General features: G+C 29.6%; 2 protein-coding genes across 3 annotated transcripts in view; one reads left to right on the top strand and one right to left on the bottom strand.

Annotated features, from left to right (window-relative positions):
- LOC107441105 (acetoacetyl-CoA synthetase) overlaps positions 1-4,722 on the bottom strand; it is a 48,494-nt gene extending 43,772 nt beyond the window's left edge. The window contains exons 1-3 of one of the 2 annotated variants that reach the window (XM_016054257.3): positions 4,678-4,722; positions 2,209-2,338; positions 1,225-1,328 (exon numbers count right to left, since the gene is read on the bottom strand). In XM_016054257.3, the coding sequence (XP_015909743.1) occupies positions 1,225-1,328; positions 2,209-2,338; positions 4,678-4,695 (252 nt within the window). In that variant the 5' untranslated portion in view covers positions 4,696-4,722. The remainder of the gene's footprint in view (positions 1-1,224; positions 1,329-2,208; positions 2,339-4,677) is intronic. The other variant, XM_071182374.1, reaches the window with a different exon arrangement.
- Positions 4,723-10,497: 5,775 nt separating this feature from the next.
- Positions 10,498-14,561, top strand: LOC107441095 (codanin-1 like protein dlt). The gene has a single exon (XM_016054242.3). The coding sequence runs from the start codon at positions 10,635-10,637 to the stop codon at positions 14,202-14,204; it is 3,570 nt and encodes a 1,189-aa protein (XP_015909728.1). The 5' UTR covers positions 10,498-10,634; the 3' UTR covers positions 14,205-14,561.
- The last annotated feature ends 5,233 nt before the right edge of the window (positions 14,562-19,794 follow it).

Genomic DNA, 19,794 nt, shown 5'->3' with positions numbered 1-19,794 from the left:
GAATTAGGATAAAGTACGTACTTTTTACTTGTACCGGCGGTACAAGTAACGAAAGTAAAAGTACTGACATATATGGTCATTATAGTCATGAATATTTTTGTTTCCCAAAAACAAGTTAGAAATGAAGCGATTTTTCTTCTTCTCATTTCTGTGTAAGTTTTCTCAAGAAGTTCAGTTAATAAATGTTTACAAGGGGTAATGTGGACAACTAGTCATATTTTCATTCTGTGACGTAACTAAGTTAACTGTTGCCCGATCTCAAAAATAAAAAAAGTAAATATTTTTCTCATAAAAACCAGTAATTTTATATACTATATAATTTCCCAGAGGAATATTGTATAAAGTTTTTTATAAAGTCCTCTTATACTCTGCGTATAAACAAAAACCGGTTCTGAAAAGATTTTCCCTTCCTCATAAATGGAGGTTTAACCGTGTAAAACTAAGCACAGATGGCATTAGGGGATAAAATTCATCGTTCATCGTTAATTTTTCGGGTTAGTAATTCCGATTACTTTTTTCGCCTAACGTTGAAGAATCGTGCTATCCAGTATTATGGTACTTGTAATGTTTACAATAAACACGTTCTTTCAATTTAAATTTCAACCAAATAAGCAACAATCGGAAGACTCCGCAAGCATGTTTTGCTCTGCAAGATGCTATGCAAAAAATAACAAACGTGGATATTTTACAGAAATATAGCCATATAAGGGATAACACTCCAAACAAAGCAAACCTTACACATTATTTATGATGTGATATTAATTTTCTAGAATTTGTTTTAGACTTATAACCAGTTAGAATTTTTAAATTACAGGAAACTCTTAGGAGTGGTGAATTTACACCTAAATTTAAACCCAAATCACTATAATAAAGCTTTCCAGTATATTAAGCTTATTCACACATAACAAAACCGCGGATGGATACACCGGAAGTTATCTAAATTTCTTCCGGTTATTGAAAGCTCGTTATTGTTTACATTCAGTCAACCATCCATACACAAAGAAAAGCTCGTTGCGAAATAAAACCCCGTTTAACATCTTTGTAACAAGGTCTGTTATGCGACAAACAAACATTCAAAATGAAATATTGAAAATCTGATGATAAGTATAAATTATTCAGCATTTTTTTAATACTTCACATAACTCAGTCAGACTTCTTTTTAAGTATTATTTAAAATTTTCATATCATAAAATGATTCCATCTATAAATGTTTATGATAAATACCTTTTTATAAGGACTTGAAGAAATAATTTGGAAGTACTGCCATACTTCATGCCAAAAAGTTTCAAAATTTTTCACTGACCAACTATGGAAATCCCAATATGAACCTAATAAAATACAAACATTAAATAATATAAATGAGTAGGACCATCATTGTTTAAATTCATTCAGCAGCTATTTATTATTTAGGAAAGCTTACCTTATAATCAAGCTTATTATACAGTCGAACTCCGCTATAGTGAACCGTCTGCGGACTCAGTAATGTGTCCACTATAACCGATGGTTCACTATATCCAAATTTTTTAAAGAATATTTTTTACATAAGACAGTTGAATGATTGAAAATTGACTTTGCAATTTTGCACAAGTTATTTAAAGGTCTTATATAATTTATAATATAAAGGTCTTTTAGATTTATTCAAAAACCAATAATTTTTTTATTTATTTGTTTATTTATTTATTTTTTTGTATCTGAAATTTTAATACTTTATCTATTTCATCATTTTTATAAGAACCTAAGCATTTATACTAAAAAACTAATGAGAGATGAACGAATAAAGAAATTATGAAGAAAGTGATGTCTCTTATATTTTTAGAGTAGTGAACAGCAGCTTAACTAGAATAGTCACTTTCCAGAAAAATTTAAAAACAGACAGAAGAAGATCGAGACAACAAAATGATTTAAATGGTTATTATCATTTAAATTTGTTTGTAAATTAAACATTTGTGATACAAATAACCAAATGAATTTCCGAAATTGACATAAAATTAAAGCCTATAAAATTTACGATAGCCTCATTAAACATTTGCTATCACTTTTTAATTTTTTCAAAATGCGGTCACCCTTTATAATGCAAATGCTGTCATTAAATAATTGGACGTGCTTAATTTTAGAAGGGTATAAAGGAGGGATATATATATTTTGCAGTCAAGCTTTCTCCAACGTCCTGGATAAATAAGGCATTTCTCAATAACTAGAAGGACTTACCAAAATTTATTTTGTACTTTCTTTGGATAACATCTTTGAATTTTTCTAATTCTGCATCAGGAATTTTCGTGTTCCAGATAGTCTCTAATTTATTTTTTCCCATATCTTGAGATTTAACCATGTTTGTTTCCTGAATTAGAAAAAATTTGTTTTTAGTTTGAGATTAAACATTAATGGCATCAATGTAATCATATGCTTAGTTGCCTATTTTATACGCTTGTTGATATAGATGTGTTCAATTCCAATACAGATGTTACAAATTTTACTATAGCTTGAACTTAATCTATTTGTATTACATCTATATATGCGTTACTATCTACATATTGTATCTGTTTTAATTCATACAGCGTTGAATAACCGATAGAGGTCTTAGATACGCCCCTTTGCTAATTGGTTCTCTGTCAGTTCCTTATCTGCCAACTTGGGGAGGAAACAACGAAATCTAAAGCATTGTACAAAAGAATTTGTATACAAATTAACTATTTCCCCAATATTTTAACCCTTTTCAAGGCCGTGGTAAGTATACTTACCACCACGTTTTACCACTTTTAATTTAGGTTTCCATTTTTCAATAACTTCAGCTTTCTTGAAGTGAGTTTGAATAAAATTGGTAACCATTTGTCACTTTTAAAAAACGTATAAAAGTTATAAAATACATAATTCCTTTTGAAGTTTGTAGCATTTAAGGAATTTATTTTATAAATAAAGAAAAATAAAAGTCAGTAAGTTCCTAATAGGTCATGTTAAATATATTCACCACCAAAAAAAAAATGGCGTTTTTGTAAACTAAATGAGTTGTTTTTTCTTTATATCAATTACTGTTCTTAAAACAATTTCAATTCCAAAAATACTTTAATTTACCTTTACTAGAAATAAAGAGCCAGTTAAAGGGTTAAAACAGAATTACCTTAGAGATAGATATTATTTATTATATTTTTTTAATTTCGAATGGCAAGGCGAGTTACAAAGAAAAGGGTAACTTGATAAAAAAAGAAATGAAAAAACAATTGAATAACAACAAAAGACAGAACAAGTAAAACACAGAGTAATAGATTTCATACATATATTGAATTATTGATTGGACGGGGGGGGGGAGCATATTTTTTTAACCTTGAAAACTAAAATTTAAGATTGAGACTAAACTTAAGTGTTGCTACTACTAAGAAAAAGTTTCTTCAATATAGCTGTGAGATTTGGCAACTAACTGATGACTAATTACATCTTTAGTATTCTTAGTAGTAAAATAAAGCAGTAAGTCATTAATCATTCCACCTAATCATGACAGTTATTTTTTAAGGACATTTTATAGTAAAATTTATTTCCTATGAGCCGTCTCTCTTTAGTTTACTCTTAAAATTTTTAGAAAATCAGCATTCATTAAGTTATGTAGCAAAAAATCCCTTGGCTGCCATATGAAATGGAACAAAATAAAAATCTCAAAGCCGCCATGTCACAGTGTTATGAAGTTTTACGTGAAAAAGTACTTGAAAAAAGACAAAAATAGTTCTTTCAGATTTTTCAGACATAAACTACTATTAAGAGGGCATTTTGAAATGTAGCTGAATTTTACTTCTGATGATGGCTCATACGTTAATAATATGTATACCTTTTTATTTCTGAGCTAATTTTCTTGTTTTTTTTTTGCGCACTGTGCATTATAACATGCTTTTCGACATAAAAATATCAAGAGGGTGTTATCAGTTTCAATTCAGTTCGAAAAATAAAAAGTGGTTTTAACTTAAATCCTTCAAGTTTTTTTTTTTTTATTTCGCAAAAACTATGTTTTTTATCTCAATTTTTTTCTCTCATAATATTAAATATCATATTTTTTAATATAAATGTTTTTTTTTTTGGCCAAAAAGAGTATAAGAAGTGGTTTTTTTATAAAATACACTTTTATAAGATTTTTTTCATGACACGAAAAAAAACTTATTAACGTTAGTTTTTTTTTCTCCATATTTTTTAATGTGAAAAGATCAAGAGGATGTTTTTATGATTTTGGTCATTTAAAAAAAAAAGTGGTTTTTAGCAAAAATAATTCAAGATTTTTTTTATAGCACAAAAATAAAATTCCTGACTTACTTGTTTTTCCACGTAATGTTAAATGTACTTAGCACAAGAAGAGATCAAAAATTATCTTTTTAAATAACCGGGGAAAAAAACAGAAAAAAACACTACCTTCGTTTTTCTTTTGTATTGTAAAATTTATGAGGTCAAAATAATTTTTTTTTCTGCACGATAAAAAAATCTTGAAATACCTTGGCTAAAAACCACTTTCTGTCTATCTTTTTCTTCGAATCTTTATTTAGCTCTTTTTCAAAGAAAAAAAATGATTAAAAGAATGGAATTAACTTTTTTTAACTCGCATTTTCTCTTAGCTTATTTTCCACTTTACGCTATTAGCACGTTTTTAGCTATACAAAAATCATATTAGCGATCAGAAAACATCTAGAGAAAAAAAATACTTACCTTTCTAGCAAGAGACATAAAAGAAAAACTTGATATTAGCTGTTGATTTATAAAAATAATTTCCTACAGCGTTCTTAAATATATTTCTCCGTTAGACAATGATATAATTAGGGATAAAAGATCAGCTTTTTTTAGAAAGTAAAATTAAGCAAAAATTCCTTACAAGTTCCGGTTTGTTTCATTAAGAAATTGCCAATTCTGCATCAATAATAAAACGATTTTATTAACATTTATACGTGTCATTATGAGTGAAAGGACATTTTTTGTTTAACATTTTGACGCTTGCTGCGAAAATAATGCAGTTGGTGGAGCATGGTGATTGACTGTAATGGCTAATGAAAACGGTAAACACAATAAATAAAGAGAAATTATCCCTACAGATAATAATAATAATAATCTGCACATTAAATACCTGGTATTATTTTAGTAAAATTTTCTCTCTTAAGTTCAAAACAAAATCATACTTTTAACCTTTCCATTTTGAAGGAAAAATATATAGCTCTGATCTAATACTATATCAATAATCTATATAAATAATGAAATAAAGAATATATGTTGAGAATGTCATCTTAAATTTGTGCATGCGTGTGTGTTTACTTACCAAATTAAGTGTATACCGTAAGCACTAAAAATACAACATTTAACATGACATCAATTCATAATTGATTGATTGATTGATTTGTTCATTTACGTCGCACTAGAGCTGCACAATGGGCTATTGGCGACGGTCTGGGAAACATCCCTGAGGATGATCCGAATACATGCCATCACAATTTTGATCCTCTGCAGAGGGGATGGCACCTCTGCTTCGGTAGCCCGACGACCTGCACGCGAAGTCGAGCACTTTACGGTAGAACAGTTTAACGAGGACCAATACCGCACACCCTCGGTCCCTACGCAGACTGATCCAAGTGGTCACCCACCCACACACTGACCGCAGTCAGTGATGCTTGACTTCGGTGATCTGCTGGGAACCGTGTCTTAACGTTAACGATCAGTCCACTGCGGGACTTCAATTCATAAATGAGTACATTTGTGATTACGAATCCCGATTTTCGATTTTTCATTTCGATTTTTAACCAGGAAATTTTCTAGTGTATTTCAGGCTCTAAAACTACGACATTCAACATGACATTCAATTCATAAATGAGTACATTTGTTATTACGAATCCCGATTTTCGATTTTTTAATCAGATTTTTAACCGGGGAATTTTTTAGTGTATTATAGGTTCTAAAACTACGACATTCAACATGACATTCAATTCATAAATGATTTTAATTATGAAGTTTTGATTTTTTAATTAGATTTTTAACCAGGAAATTTTTCTAGTGTATTTCAGGTTCTAAAACTACGACATTCAACATGACATTAAATTCATAAATGAGTACATTTGTAATTACGAAGTTCGATTTTCGATTTTTTTAATTAGATTTTTAACCAGGAAATTTTTCTAGTTTATTTCAGGTTCTAAAACTACGACCTTCAACATGACATTCAATTCATAAATAAATGCATTTTTAATTACAAATTCCGATTTTCGATTTTTTAATTAGATTTTTGATCCGGAATTTCTTCAGATGTATTTCAGGTGTGTTCTTTTTGTGATTTTTCTCTCTATTTTTCTGCACTTTTAAGTCAATCACGCTCAAACAAAGCTTCCTATAATTTAATTATTTATTTATTTATTTTCATTGCAAAATTCAGGCTTTTCAGCCAGAATGAACCATCTTATTCTTTTAAGAAGATTTTTTTTTCTATATTTAAAAATTTGAGAGAATTGTTATTTGAGAAAATGGTTTTTTCGTCACCTTTTTACCCCTAATTTTTCAAATTGTAAAACCCTTTGAATCTGTAACAAAAAATATTCCTATATTATAGCATATTATTATAATTTTGGTATCGTAAACTACAGGTTATAGTACTGGGTCCACCGTCAGTACACTATGACGGTGTTCGACTGCATATACATTTCAATGCTGCTTACATTTGAAACTAATGTAATTTCCATATAGTATTGAATGTAAACAAATGTAATTTGGAACAAATGAAAATGTAACAAGTGTGATTCTTAAAAGTTATGGATTGCTAATCGTATAAACCGAAGCGCAGCCGGTGCTATGGATTAAAATTTGCCGTAAGACTTCCGATTTACTTTTTTTCCTAAGCTTGAAAATCGCGCCAGCCAATATTATTATACTTGTTAGGTTTACAATATAACGCGTTCTTTCAATTTAAATTTCAACGAAACAAACAACAAACGAATTTAGAAGACTCCGCAAACATGATATGAGACTGCCCCCATCTAAAAAAAAATAGATGGCGATATTTTACACAAATATAGCCAAATAAGGGATAACACTAAAAACATGGCAAACCTTACGCTTTATTTATATTGTGATATTAATTTTCAGAAGTTTATTTACGGCTCGCGATCTCTTAGAATTTATAAATTACAGAAAACTCTTATGAATAATATAATTACTCACAAATTTTAACTCAAACTACTCTAACTAAACTTCTGAGAATATGAAGCCTGTTCAGACATTGCTTCGTAAACATAACATAAACGGAGAGATACACCGGAAATTTTCCATGTTTCTTCCGATATTAGGATGCTTTTTCCGATATTATATTATCCGATTCCGATATTAGGATTCATTCAGTCAACCGTTCAAAAAAATAATAATAATAAATATATTCCCACAGTAGACTGATCGTAAAGACACGGTTCCCAGTAGAACACCGAAGTCAAGCAACACTGGCTGCGGTCAGTAAGCGGGTAGGTGACCACTTTGATCAGCCTACGTTGGCACCGAGTGTTTGTGGTATCTGTCCTCGTTAAACTGCTACTGTTCTACAGTAAAGTTCTCGACTTCGCGTGTAGATCATCGGGCTACCAAAGCTGGGAAACCATCCCCTCTGCAGAGGATCAAAACTATGATGACATGTCTTCGGATCATCCTCAGGAAAGTTTCCCAGACCGTCTCCAATAGCCCATTCTGAAGCTCTAGTGAGGCGTAAATGAAGTATCTATAATAAAAAATTGAAAAATAGAGGGAAGCTAAGCCGTTCGATTTCTGTAGAAAAAACGCATTTATTTTCTGCGTTAATAATGAAGCATGAATAAAATTAAAATATAGTTCTAAATTATTATTGAATCTGTGTTAACTTAATTAAAACAAAAATATAGAACAGGTTCTATAGAGAAATGTTTGGTTCGTAAACATTCATTTCTGGCTACCTTATAACTCGGTTTGTGTCAGCTTTTCATTGCACACGCCTTTCAGAAATGTGTAATCATCTATGTTTAAGCACTCATAACTGCTCAATCGCTTGATATTTCAGCTTACAGTCCTTAGTTCACAACGTGAGAATGAAATTTCGGCGTTCCTTAACAATATGCTCATTAGTGGTTTATGCATGATTTTATACAGTATTTTCATAAAGGAAATATCTATTAGTTTTAAAGTAAATATAGTACTATTGTTAGTTTATTAAGGACTATGGATACCCTGATGTTTTAGATAGATAGATTACTGATGTAATTATTAATTCATAAAATTAAAGTTTACTGAGTAAAAGTACAGGATTGTATCATTTTATAACCATTGTTGAACAGCTGACCCAATTTTTTGGGTTTACGACTACTAATGTTCAACTCCGTAACCTTGTAATTTTAAGCCCAAACCAGAAGACAATGGAGCTCCTGGATCAAGTATGGGAAGAAATTATCCTACATGGAGGACTTTTTGATGGAACTAACCCTCATTTTCGTTTGCAAGGTGAGGAAAACAATGAAAACCTCTCACGGTTAGCCTGGCGGCATGGGGACTCTGACCCATATTCATCAAACAACGGAGGATATTTTACGTCAGTACTGTGTTCGGTGCGAGCCAGGTGCAGAATTCGTATCGGCAAGTCCTTGTTGCGATTCAACTCCGCCGAACCGCTAAGATTCGAACTATCCCCTGACCCACCACGGCTCAGAATTGCATCATTGCTCGAGTTTACTACGAACAATTTTGGTATCTAAACATTCAGAATACGCTGACATCAGAGTTGTCAAACTGAAGGCCTTAACTCCATAAAATATTTTTGTAGCCAGTTAAAAATCTGTGAAAAATGTTCGGCCAGTTGAATTTTTGAAATTATACATGTATTGTAATAATTAATTTTTGCTGTTTATATCAGAGCCATAATTTCAAATGAGGTATTAAATACTACCTTGAAAATTTAATCACTTAATTAATTGCAATTAAGAAATATTTGAAACTGTTTTTGTATTATTTTGAAATCTCTTCACCATATTACCTGAAAGTTATTTAGAACTTTCATACTTAAAAGTATCTAGTAGTGAATTGAAAATTAACATGCATTGTGAATACAATATGACCTTCGCAGTTGACACTATGATTAATATGTAATTTGTCCACTAAATTGTATGTAAAATATGATAGTAATGTTTTTACAATTCTTTGCATAAATATAAAAAAATGAGTTCTACTATGCTATTTTACATAAAACATTGAAGTAAACAATATATCTTAAGAAACTCTTCAATTTTTTTTTCAAGTCCTTGCTCTCTCATTTTCTCTTATATTAAAATGAGGTATTAAATACTGCCTTGGAAATTTAATCTCTTAATTAAACTAGATAGCAATTAAAAAATCTTTAAAACGGCTTTTGTATTATTATGAAGTCGTATGCAGATATTAAGGAAAAATGTCTAAGTCTTTAATACATCTTTCACAATAGACGGCTCTGCATCTTTCAAAAAAAAAAAAAAAAAAAAANAAAAAAAAAAAAAAAAGTTATTACGATCCTAAAACAAAATTTGACCGATTACAGAAAATTCAACGACTTACGTTTTGTTATTCTATTTCTAGAAATCTGAAAAATTCTAAGTTCGATTAAATTTTTAACTGTTTTTCGGACAGGACAAAAATGTTAACACGAATAAAATAGCTTCTCAAACCACATCAACCATTCTCCTCCAAGACCAACGAAACAGGGTTTGCACGCTGCTGTAAGATAAGGTATGACGTTTTAATAGGTAGGATTACCATATTTGCGGTTTTCAAAGCGTTTATTCTATACCGCGCCAAGTGGTGCCTCGTGAGTGTTTCCTACTAGAGTGCGAACCGATCTTCTCCCAATATGGCGTATTCGAGCATTGCGATCGCCTATAATCTAATAAATGTAATTTCATAGTTTAACCTTTGTCACTCCAACTGGAAATTAAGCTGCCAATTATGGCTGTTTTTTTAATATTTTGAAGATGTTTAAAATGCATTTAATAAAGTTCTTGAAGTGATATGAGTAAATAAATGTAGTTTACATTTTACACAACTCGTTTTCATTTGCCATAAATATTTTGTTACGCTTTGAAAAGATCTATAATTTTTTTTCTTTTCATGTAAAAATCAGTCTACTAGTTATTAGTTATCCTAGTTGCTAGCTATCAGTAATTGTTAGCTTACTACTTATCAGTTTTAAAAATACCTCACATACAATCAACGTTACCTTTAAATAATGTAGTGAATCAGTTAATTAGTGAATGGTAGTTGAAATTATTAGATTATTCTAAAATATGTAATTATTTTTACAGTTATTATACTTATTTAATGTGTAATTAATTGTTATGTATTAATAAACCATGAATATTATTTAGTTTCATCCTTAAAATTAAGCTGCACCGAATATTTAATTGTATTTCAAGGTCTGTACTCCTTTTATAATTAGTTAATTTTGATTTTTTGATGCGCCACCTATAGTTCAATGGCATTTTAGAACCAAATGCTAGGCTTAAGATTCACAGAAATAGGCAATCGGAAGTGTGAATAAAACAACAAATAAAAGGGAAAAAAAAAGTTTAAAATTAGTACTGTGCGTGTCTGATAATTTTGCAAAAATGGTTTGTTTTTAATGTTTTTCTTTTCATTAAAGCAGCTGAAAAATGGATGAATTTTTAAATAAATTGATATTACACGAAATTGACGCAAATGACGTTATTGAGTGGTTAAAAAGCAACAAAACACCCATACCCGATTTGAAATCTCTGGACAGATCTGAGTTTATTCCTTATTTTGTTGATTTTATAAAGAGTAAATGCTCATGGGTATGCAATGCTGAAAAATCTAATGACCTTTGTGATAAAGAAAAAACTCCCTCTTCACCTATATTACATTCCAATGGTATAATTGATAAGCAAGCACATCAACGAACTCCTTCACCTTTACAATATAGGGTAAGCCATCAGAACTCCACTATCGGAAATGAGAAGAGAGCTTCTAATACGGCCGAGGATAAAACAAAATTTCAAAACCAGGGTAAAAGAGTTCAAGTTATTACATTAGGTTGCACTCCATATAAACAAAAGGGTAATTTTTCCAATTCGCGATACTCATCAAAGTCACCTGATTTCAAAAATGGTAATGATTTTCCGCCCATGGGTAATAATAAATTCTACGGAAAAGAATGTGGACAGCCCTATTATAAATCCAATCAATTTGTCGAAAGTAAGACAGAGAATCAGTATAATAAAAAGAATTTTGTGAAGGCTTATGATAAAGCGCCAAACCCTTGTGAAAAAAGTTTCAATGCCGATGCATTTCCTCCTCTTGGTGCCAAAACACACGAGACTAAAGCTCGACGAAGAATCACACCCACTCCCATTCAAGCTAAAAACAATTATCAATCAAAGTTTGGAAATTCTAACTTCACAACTGTTTCGGAAAGAAATCAGAGTGAAGCATTTAAAACATCAATTTTGCAAGAAAGTGATCCCAGTCTTCAACAAGAAAGAGAGCTTCTTAAAGTTACTAAAAATATATTTAATATTCCATCTAGTGTCAACTCTGGACGGTTGTTTAATGAGGTAAAGCCAGATAATGTATCAATTCCCAACTCTGTAATGCCTCTTAATGAAGTAAAACATATGCTGCCAAAATCAGTTGATACATTTGTATGTCCTAATCCGGAAAAAATAACAATGATGGACGGCATTTTATGTGTTTCTGAAGTTTACAGCTTCCTACTTTCTGATCATCTAGTACCTAATGTAACTTCCGAATTGTACTTCTTACTTGAATTAGTTACTTCAAGGGTATCCATAGAAGAAAACCCTTTAAATAAAGGAGACATCTTTACAACTGTTCATAATTGTGTTTATTTTGCTGTGTCAGTTTTAGTAAGACATTGCTATTTGCTACAGATGTTAGATAAAGCTACTTTGATATCATTGGAAGGTATACCGTACTTAATAAAGTTTTCTCCACAGTTAGCTAATTATTTACAACTTTGCTTTACTTCAAGACAAGACGTTTCTCCTTTATTGCCGTCTTTAACTGGGGTGCCATTCCAGGTTGAAGATGACAGTAAAGCTAACTTTCCTGATGAATATACCTTTGTCTGTTTTAAAAGACAAAGGGACTTGTTTTACGAAATGCTGCGTAATTGGCATGAAAATACGACCAGTGCTGATACCAAATTTCAGTTTATATTTCTTAAGAAGGCTAGAGAGTTAATTAGTTTAAATCCTAGCAGTATTAATATGTTCCATCTTGCTAAGCTTATTCAGTCACAACTTGTTGCCAGCTGCATGTGTTTGGAAGTTAATGAAGTGTATGATGAGCTATTGAATGACATACAAAAGAACTTTCCAGATAAGTTTAAAAAATTACAAGAACGTTTTTTGACACCATCTTCTTCTGGTGGCTTAAATCCACACCCGTCGTTTTATGGAATTCAAATATTTTTTGCTGAGTTGATAGTTTCAGCTGGATCACCTTCTCTAAATCAGCATTTAGTAAATGTATTTGTATCTAGGGTCTTAGAACTAAATAAAACAGACATATTTTCTGATGAAGAATTAAGCTCCTTGGGTACAATAAGAGATAAATATGTCTTCTTATTGCATACTTTACGTCTTCTTGGAAAATTTCTGGGTTATTTACACTTTCTACCATATAGTAAGGAAGAAGTTGCATCTTCTCATGTTGCAAAGCTGCAACTTATTTCAAGGCAGAAGGCTACTCTACCTCTTAATGTGTCAGAGATCTTGAAAGATTCTATTAAGCAAGGCCACACAGTATTGACTGTTCCCTGGGTTGTTGAATTTATAAGCATGGTTGACCCTGTAGGAAGAAACCTTGAGAATGTTTTGGAAGTTTTAAAAGTACTTATGGCTATATATAGACACAGCAGCTCTTTTATTGTTAATATACAATCACAATTATTTCTACAAGTGATTATTGGCTGGTTATTTGATGTATTGCAATACCAGTATCGATTTTACTCACAGTTTTTAACTGTAAGCATTCCAGATGGAAATTTTAATGATGGAATTGACTCACTATCCATCATTGACAAACAATTGATTCATTCTTGTTGCCCATATCTTATTGAATTCAAAGTTCTGATTCACAATTTCCTGAATGGTGTTCAAGAGAAAAAGCGAGACATAAGAAAAATCACACCTCTCACAACTACCAAATCATTGGTATCTAAAAATTCCATAAGCATGAGCCAATTAGAATATCGTTTAGAGGAGAATTTCTTTTTTCTTCATCCTTCTTCCGTGAAGAAGACTACTGAGTTTGTGTCAGAAAGAATGGCTTCTAAAATAATCAGCAATGTTCGGACGGTTATCACATCTATGAAGTTAAGTGTGGCGGATGATGTTTCCAACGACAGACAGGTAAAGTCTTCAACGATGGATCCAAATGTAAAACAACAGTATATCGATGAAATTCTTCATAAAAAACTCATTGAGGCATTCAAAGAAACACAAAATAAGATTTCAGTTTTAACTAACAACATATACGAGGAAATTAGCAACGTAATTCCGAGTTTACTTTCTGAAGATACGAAACCTAAAGTAATCGAAATGTGTTGCAAAATTGCTTTCCGAATGTCGGTTGATAAGATATTTGAATGGTGTAATGCAAATTTGTTGCTTAATGCCATAAAAGCTGACATCAGAAACAAAGTACAGCAGATTGCTAAAAGTCAAACTACAGATCGAGAACCTACTCAAAACTTTAACTTAAGTGTTTGGATGAATGATTTACGGAACATTGTAGTTAAAGTTCACACAAAGTCCTTTGATTTTGACCTAAATGTCATTCAGTCCTTGATTCTTAAAATTATAAATGTGATAACTAATGACACTCCAAATAGCATTCAGATAACCACATTTTTGCTTGCCATAGATTTTTATGTAGCTTTGTTTGTTAATTATCCAGAAAAGTATTGTGACCAGCTGGATGAACTTTTTATGGAACTTTGTTCTAATTGTCCAGAAAAAGTGACTTTGGGAAAATTGCTTGTTTGTCCTCAAAATTTCAGATTTTTAATGATAAGTGATAATCTTGAATTAACTATCACTAAATTTGTTTGTTTAGTCCGAAAACTGTTGGACAAGAAAATCTTTTCTCGTGGTGAACTTCAAAGTTATGTTAATGATATTCAAATGATTGAAAGATTTGATTTATTAAAAAAACAAATTGATGTATTATTTTGCTAGGTACATGGTGGGTCTATTTATGTAACAATATGTTGCAAATGTCTTGTAAAATATTCCAGTTAAGTCAAACTTGGTGAACATAAAACTTGAAGCAATTCGAGAGCCTGAAATTGATCTGTGTCAAAAATAGATTCATTTTATTTTTTTGTTTTTAAATGCCACATTTTTAGAGCTTTATTTTGATTGCACTTTATTTTATGTGTTTAAAATTTATTGTTAATATTAGTGCTAAGTTTTATGAATGAACTTGTTCAAAGCAAATATTTATTTGTAAAAATTCTTATTTTGTTATAAACGTAATGACCAAAGATGAAATTTTGGACTTTATAAGGTAGAAAATAAAAGTTTTTCAGTTATTGACAAGTATATTTATTTTACATCTATGACATTTTATTTTTTTAACTTTAAATCTCCTCAGAGTTATATTTTTAACACTTTAATTCCAAAACATTTTTTGAACCTAACAGTGTGATTCCTTTTTTGTTTTAAAATAAATGGCTGTTTTTTTCCCCAGCCTTTTCAAATGACCAAGTGTTTAACACTTACTAGAAAAGGAGGTAGTATATATGAGCAATTTTCTTTCTTAAGATTATGATTTCTACACCACCAGTTTCTATGCATCAGATTCAAAATATTAAGACTCACTAAATTGAATAGCCCTTCTCCCCCTTTATGTTTTCAAAGAGTTTCTGGAGCACGGTTGAATTATTAGATTATTTTCTGTTTCCTTATTTAGAGAATGAAAGCCTTTCCTGTGTGTAAAATAATCGTGAATATGCATTTTATTTTTCTTAATACTTTATGCTGAAGCTTATCAATTGCTGGGCATCTAAAATAAATTAATTTAATTCTACTTAAAAATGTTTTGTGATCATGAAAGATTAATCTAATTGATATATATTGCTTTTTTTTATATTTATTATCAAGAAATACATGAAAGATAAATAAATTACTATTTTGTCCTTTAACTATTGTAAGTTAGTACTTTTAATATGTTTATGTAAAATATCTTAAAGATAATATAAATTTTAATAAAAGCAGTGCCCAAAACAGTGTGTAGTAATAGAATTTTTATACTTTGAATCCTTGTCTTTATAACTGTAACTGGTGCCAAATCACACCATTATGGCCGTCAGGAAATCTAATTTGTAAATTCCACCCTTCCTCTTTTCATTGTTGGAAAAAAAGATAGTACTCTTGTAGAAATGGTTTACTTAGATGTTTTTTGCTTGATCGAAGCTATTAAGTGATATGTAATTAATTATATTCCTTAAAATGTATTATTAATTATGTGTAATTTTATTATGTAGTGGCTAATATTTCTGTATCTAAATTAGCAACACTAGAGCTATCTCTAACATTCTAAATATGGCTAATTTGAAATTATGAAAGCTTATATAATGTGTCAATAATATCATGCTGGTGCTTACTTTTGAAATGGCATTTACTATTAATAGAAGATAAATGTTAAGTATCCACATGAAAATGCTTGTAAAACAGAAAAAAAAGAAAAAAGACTTGGGAAGCATCAAATTATTTCAAATGTGAAGTTATTGAATATGTTTAAGCAACCATTTATTTAAATGTTTAAATCAAATTTTAACTTCACGTCTTTTCTATGTAATTTGATTTATTTGTCTTTTTTCTTTTTAATTATGATTTTATGAATGCCCATCATCCCACAAGATCTTTCTCTTTTTTTTTTTTAAGAAAAGAAAAAAAAACTTCTGTAAAAATTCAGGATTTTTCAGAAACAATGTTTTCTCTCCAGCTAATATTCTTAAACTTTTTCCAATTCTGTGTATGGGTTCGCTCTATATTATAGGATTTTGAATCCAGTGTGTTTGTGCTTCAAACTTTTAGTTAATTGATTGAAATTCCATATTAGCACAATGCTGATGAACCATGCAGAGAGAATCCTCAAAGTGGTGAGTTCATAACGAAAACCTAGCCGGTTATCTAAGGTAGCTACTTTAATGAAAATTTTATCTAGAGTTTAATAATTTGTCTATATTTTAATCACTTTATTACACAATTGACCATTTCTAGGCTATGGTTTTCTCTTTGACTTTCCAATTTTCATAAATCTGAGACTTTTCATCATTATATGCTTCCCAGTAGCCTTTATTTAACTACTTTGGTTATTCTAAAAAACAACAGTGAATAAACATGTTCATAAATGTGCATATAAGAGATGAGAGTAACAATGTTAGTTACCTTGTCATTGTATAGTTATCACAAATCAATAGTCTCAGAATTTTTTAAACTGTTAACTTTATTAAAAAATTAAATAAAATTACAATTTTTAAACAGAATATTAAATCTTTAGCTTGGTTTTTAGCAAGAAATTATAGTAATTAAAAGTTCAATATATAATTTTGAAACAACAGAATAGTCTTATAGTGAAAATAATGAATATCTTTGTAAAAAAGCTTTTGTTTTAATTTTAATACTTTATTTCTATAAATAGATTTTATTCTAATTTGTAATTGTTGTTGTTTATTTTTGAAAAACATGCAACAAAAGTTTTTTATTGCCGCCCAAAGTTCGGCTTTGTTTTTAGAAAATGCTGTAGCTTGTCAGTAATAGTTACAAACATGCCGTTAACACTATTCAAAGTTTGCAATGACTTGTATAAAAAAACAACTTAGTTTTCTATTGTAAATATATGTATTAAACGCAATAAATTTCATTATTTTTACTACTAGCATGAGGTTTAATTCTTTTTTTACCAGAAATAATTGTATGCACTGGTTTCCCAAGGAACTGCAGTGCAGCTAATTAATGTTATTGAAATTGATGTTATATTAATTCATTTAATAATAGATTCAAGAGTTTCATTTATTTATGATCAATAATACTTTTACTTTGCCTGGGAGGAAAATTAATGAAGTTTGAGAACCACTGTTTTAAATTTTTTTTTCTATATATAACATTTTTTGCATTTATTATTTCTAAAGTTAAATCACCAAACTGATTTTTAAAACTCAAAATTTCAAATGTGATTTCTTTGTGGGTTCCTTTAGCTTTGATTTATTTAAATTTCCGTCATATTTTATAGTTTAAAGAATTTTAATTTGTTTATATTTGCCATAGATATTTTTAAAAAAATTTCATAATTTTTTTTTTTTTTTTTTTTTTTTTTTTTTTTTTTTNTTTTTTTTTTTTTTTTTTTTTTGTAGTATGACAAACCTGAATTAATTAATAACTTTACCTTTTTTCCACTGTTTGAATTTTATTAAGGCTAAACAGAAAAACATGTGTATCTAAGTCAAATTATTTAGAAAAAATGCAACACATCTTTTTTAATTAGAAAATATAGTTAAAGCTCCTTCAAAGCGAAAATGCACAAATTTTACGTTATTCTCCCTGGGGCATCACATTAAAATGGGGCATTTATTTCTTTTAGTATTCATTTTTGTAATACAATAAATACTGTGAAGCATTTTTGGTGGAATAAGTAAAAACGGTACCTGGTTTAGAAGATCAAACACAGAACTTTACAAAGCATATAAAGAACCTGATGTCATTAAATTTATTAAAATTCAAAGGATTAAATGGGCAGGCCACATTATAACAATGGAGGATAGCAGGACAACCAAAAAAGTTTTCTATGCCAGGCCCACAGGTACAAGAAAAAGAGGACGACCAAACCTAATATTTTTAGACTGCCTTGAAAAGGACCTACAAATTTTAAAGATAATAAACTGGAGAACCTTGGCTAAGGGAAGAATGTCTTGGCATAGGCTTGTTGAGAAGGCCAAGGCCCATCCTGGGCTGTCGTGCCAATGAGAAGAAGAATACAATAAACCTGTTTAAAATTTTTATACATTAATTACTTGCGCAACTTAAAAAGTTACATTTTTTGCTAGTATTGTTAAATGATAATAAAATAAAATGTTTCATCAATTTTGTAATTAAATATTTAAGTAATTAAAATTGATTACTTTTTAACAATTAGAAACTATGAATTCGCCATAAAATTTGCACTTTAATGGTTTTGTTCCATCAGAATAGACAAATATCTAAAAATATACATTGTTTTTTTTATGTTATATATTTAAAGAGACAAGTCACCTACAGTTATTAAAAAAATCTTTCTGATGATTAATTTTAAATGTTTAACTTCTATTTCTTGGGAAATATTGTCGGATAAATTATAGATTTTAATATTTTGGTGCAAGGCCATGGGCAACCTTTAATTGACAATATATTTTGAAATCTAAAAGAAAGCCAATTTCATTTTTCTACTCAGGAATAGGGTGTTTTTCAAATTCAAGGAGGATGGACAACATTGTTATAACTGAGAATATTTACTTATCTTGATGTTTGATTTATAAATGTTCTGCAAGCTGGATATAACAATAATTTAAAAAAAAATTCTAATTACAACTTCTATATATATGACGCCTATTATAATAGAATTTCGTTTTTTTGAACAATAGTAATGTTCATTCTAGGAGTAAATAAGAATTTCCGATTTCTTTTTATATACCTATAAGATTGTTACTACTTATCCCTCTGTAAACTTATAACTATATCCATTTAGATTTGCTCACGTAAAATATTTTCATTTATGCAATTTAAGTGCAATTTTCATTTATGCATTTTAAGTAAAAAAATCTCATTTTAATATTGAGTAATTTATCTATATTGCCGTAGAACGTCGATCGCTTGTTTCCCATGGGAACATTGTGAGCGATAGATACGAAAAACGACGAATGTAGGCCGATATAAAATATAAAGTAATAACTGGAAAATGTATGAAAAGTATAAGAGAAGTAAACGATTTAAAATTTAATAAGTTAACTATAATCGTAAAAAAAATATGTCTATTATTTAATAATGCTTACGATGCAAAAGTATAAAGATATTTATAAATTTTGGTTTGAATATAATCTTTTCTTCTCAGTACAATTTTTAAAATTTGTATTGCACACAAATACAGAATGATTCATTCATTGTTCTTTCTGGAAATATTGTGGAACCATTTTGACTTCATCAGTATCATTTTGCACTTCTTCAGCTTTTGCAACTATTTCTTGAAATCGACAACTCCACAAGTTTCAACATTTTCACAAAACTGCAACAAACCCTTATATTTCCTTCATCCTTACCATCAGGAGTTAACTATATTCTGAAAACTAAAAAACTTCAGTATGTTTAAATGCGGCAGAATTTCTGAACTGTAGAGGCAGGCATTATAAAAATTGCCTTTGCAACAGGACCATTAAAACAAGACCAAGGGATCGTGGTTCGGTTGTATTTTTAAATAAATCATTTATAAACTTACATCTTTATATTAGTTTTGGCTTGCTTTCGCTATCTAAAAATTAAAGTACAACTCTGCTCTAACATATGTGAAGTTAGAATCAAGTTAAATCACAGATAGAAGATTAACAAAATCATTTTTCTTATTCTGCTAATCTAAAGGTAATCTGCTATATTTGCATTTTAGAATGTACAAAAATGATATTTTTTGCAATAAAAATTTTTTTGAAATGTACCATGGTCTAACACATCAATAAAAAATTTATAAATTATTGTAATTTTTAGAATTTTGTAATAAAATTTCAAATTAGAAAATTAA

The sequence above is a fragment of the Parasteatoda tepidariorum genome, chromosome 6, assembly GCF_043381705.1.
Source record: "Parasteatoda tepidariorum isolate YZ-2023 chromosome 6, CAS_Ptep_4.0, whole genome shotgun sequence".
Classification (NCBI taxonomy): domain Eukaryota; kingdom Metazoa; phylum Arthropoda; class Arachnida; order Araneae; family Theridiidae; genus Parasteatoda; species Parasteatoda tepidariorum.
This window is presented reverse-complemented; position numbering and strand designations above follow the sequence as displayed.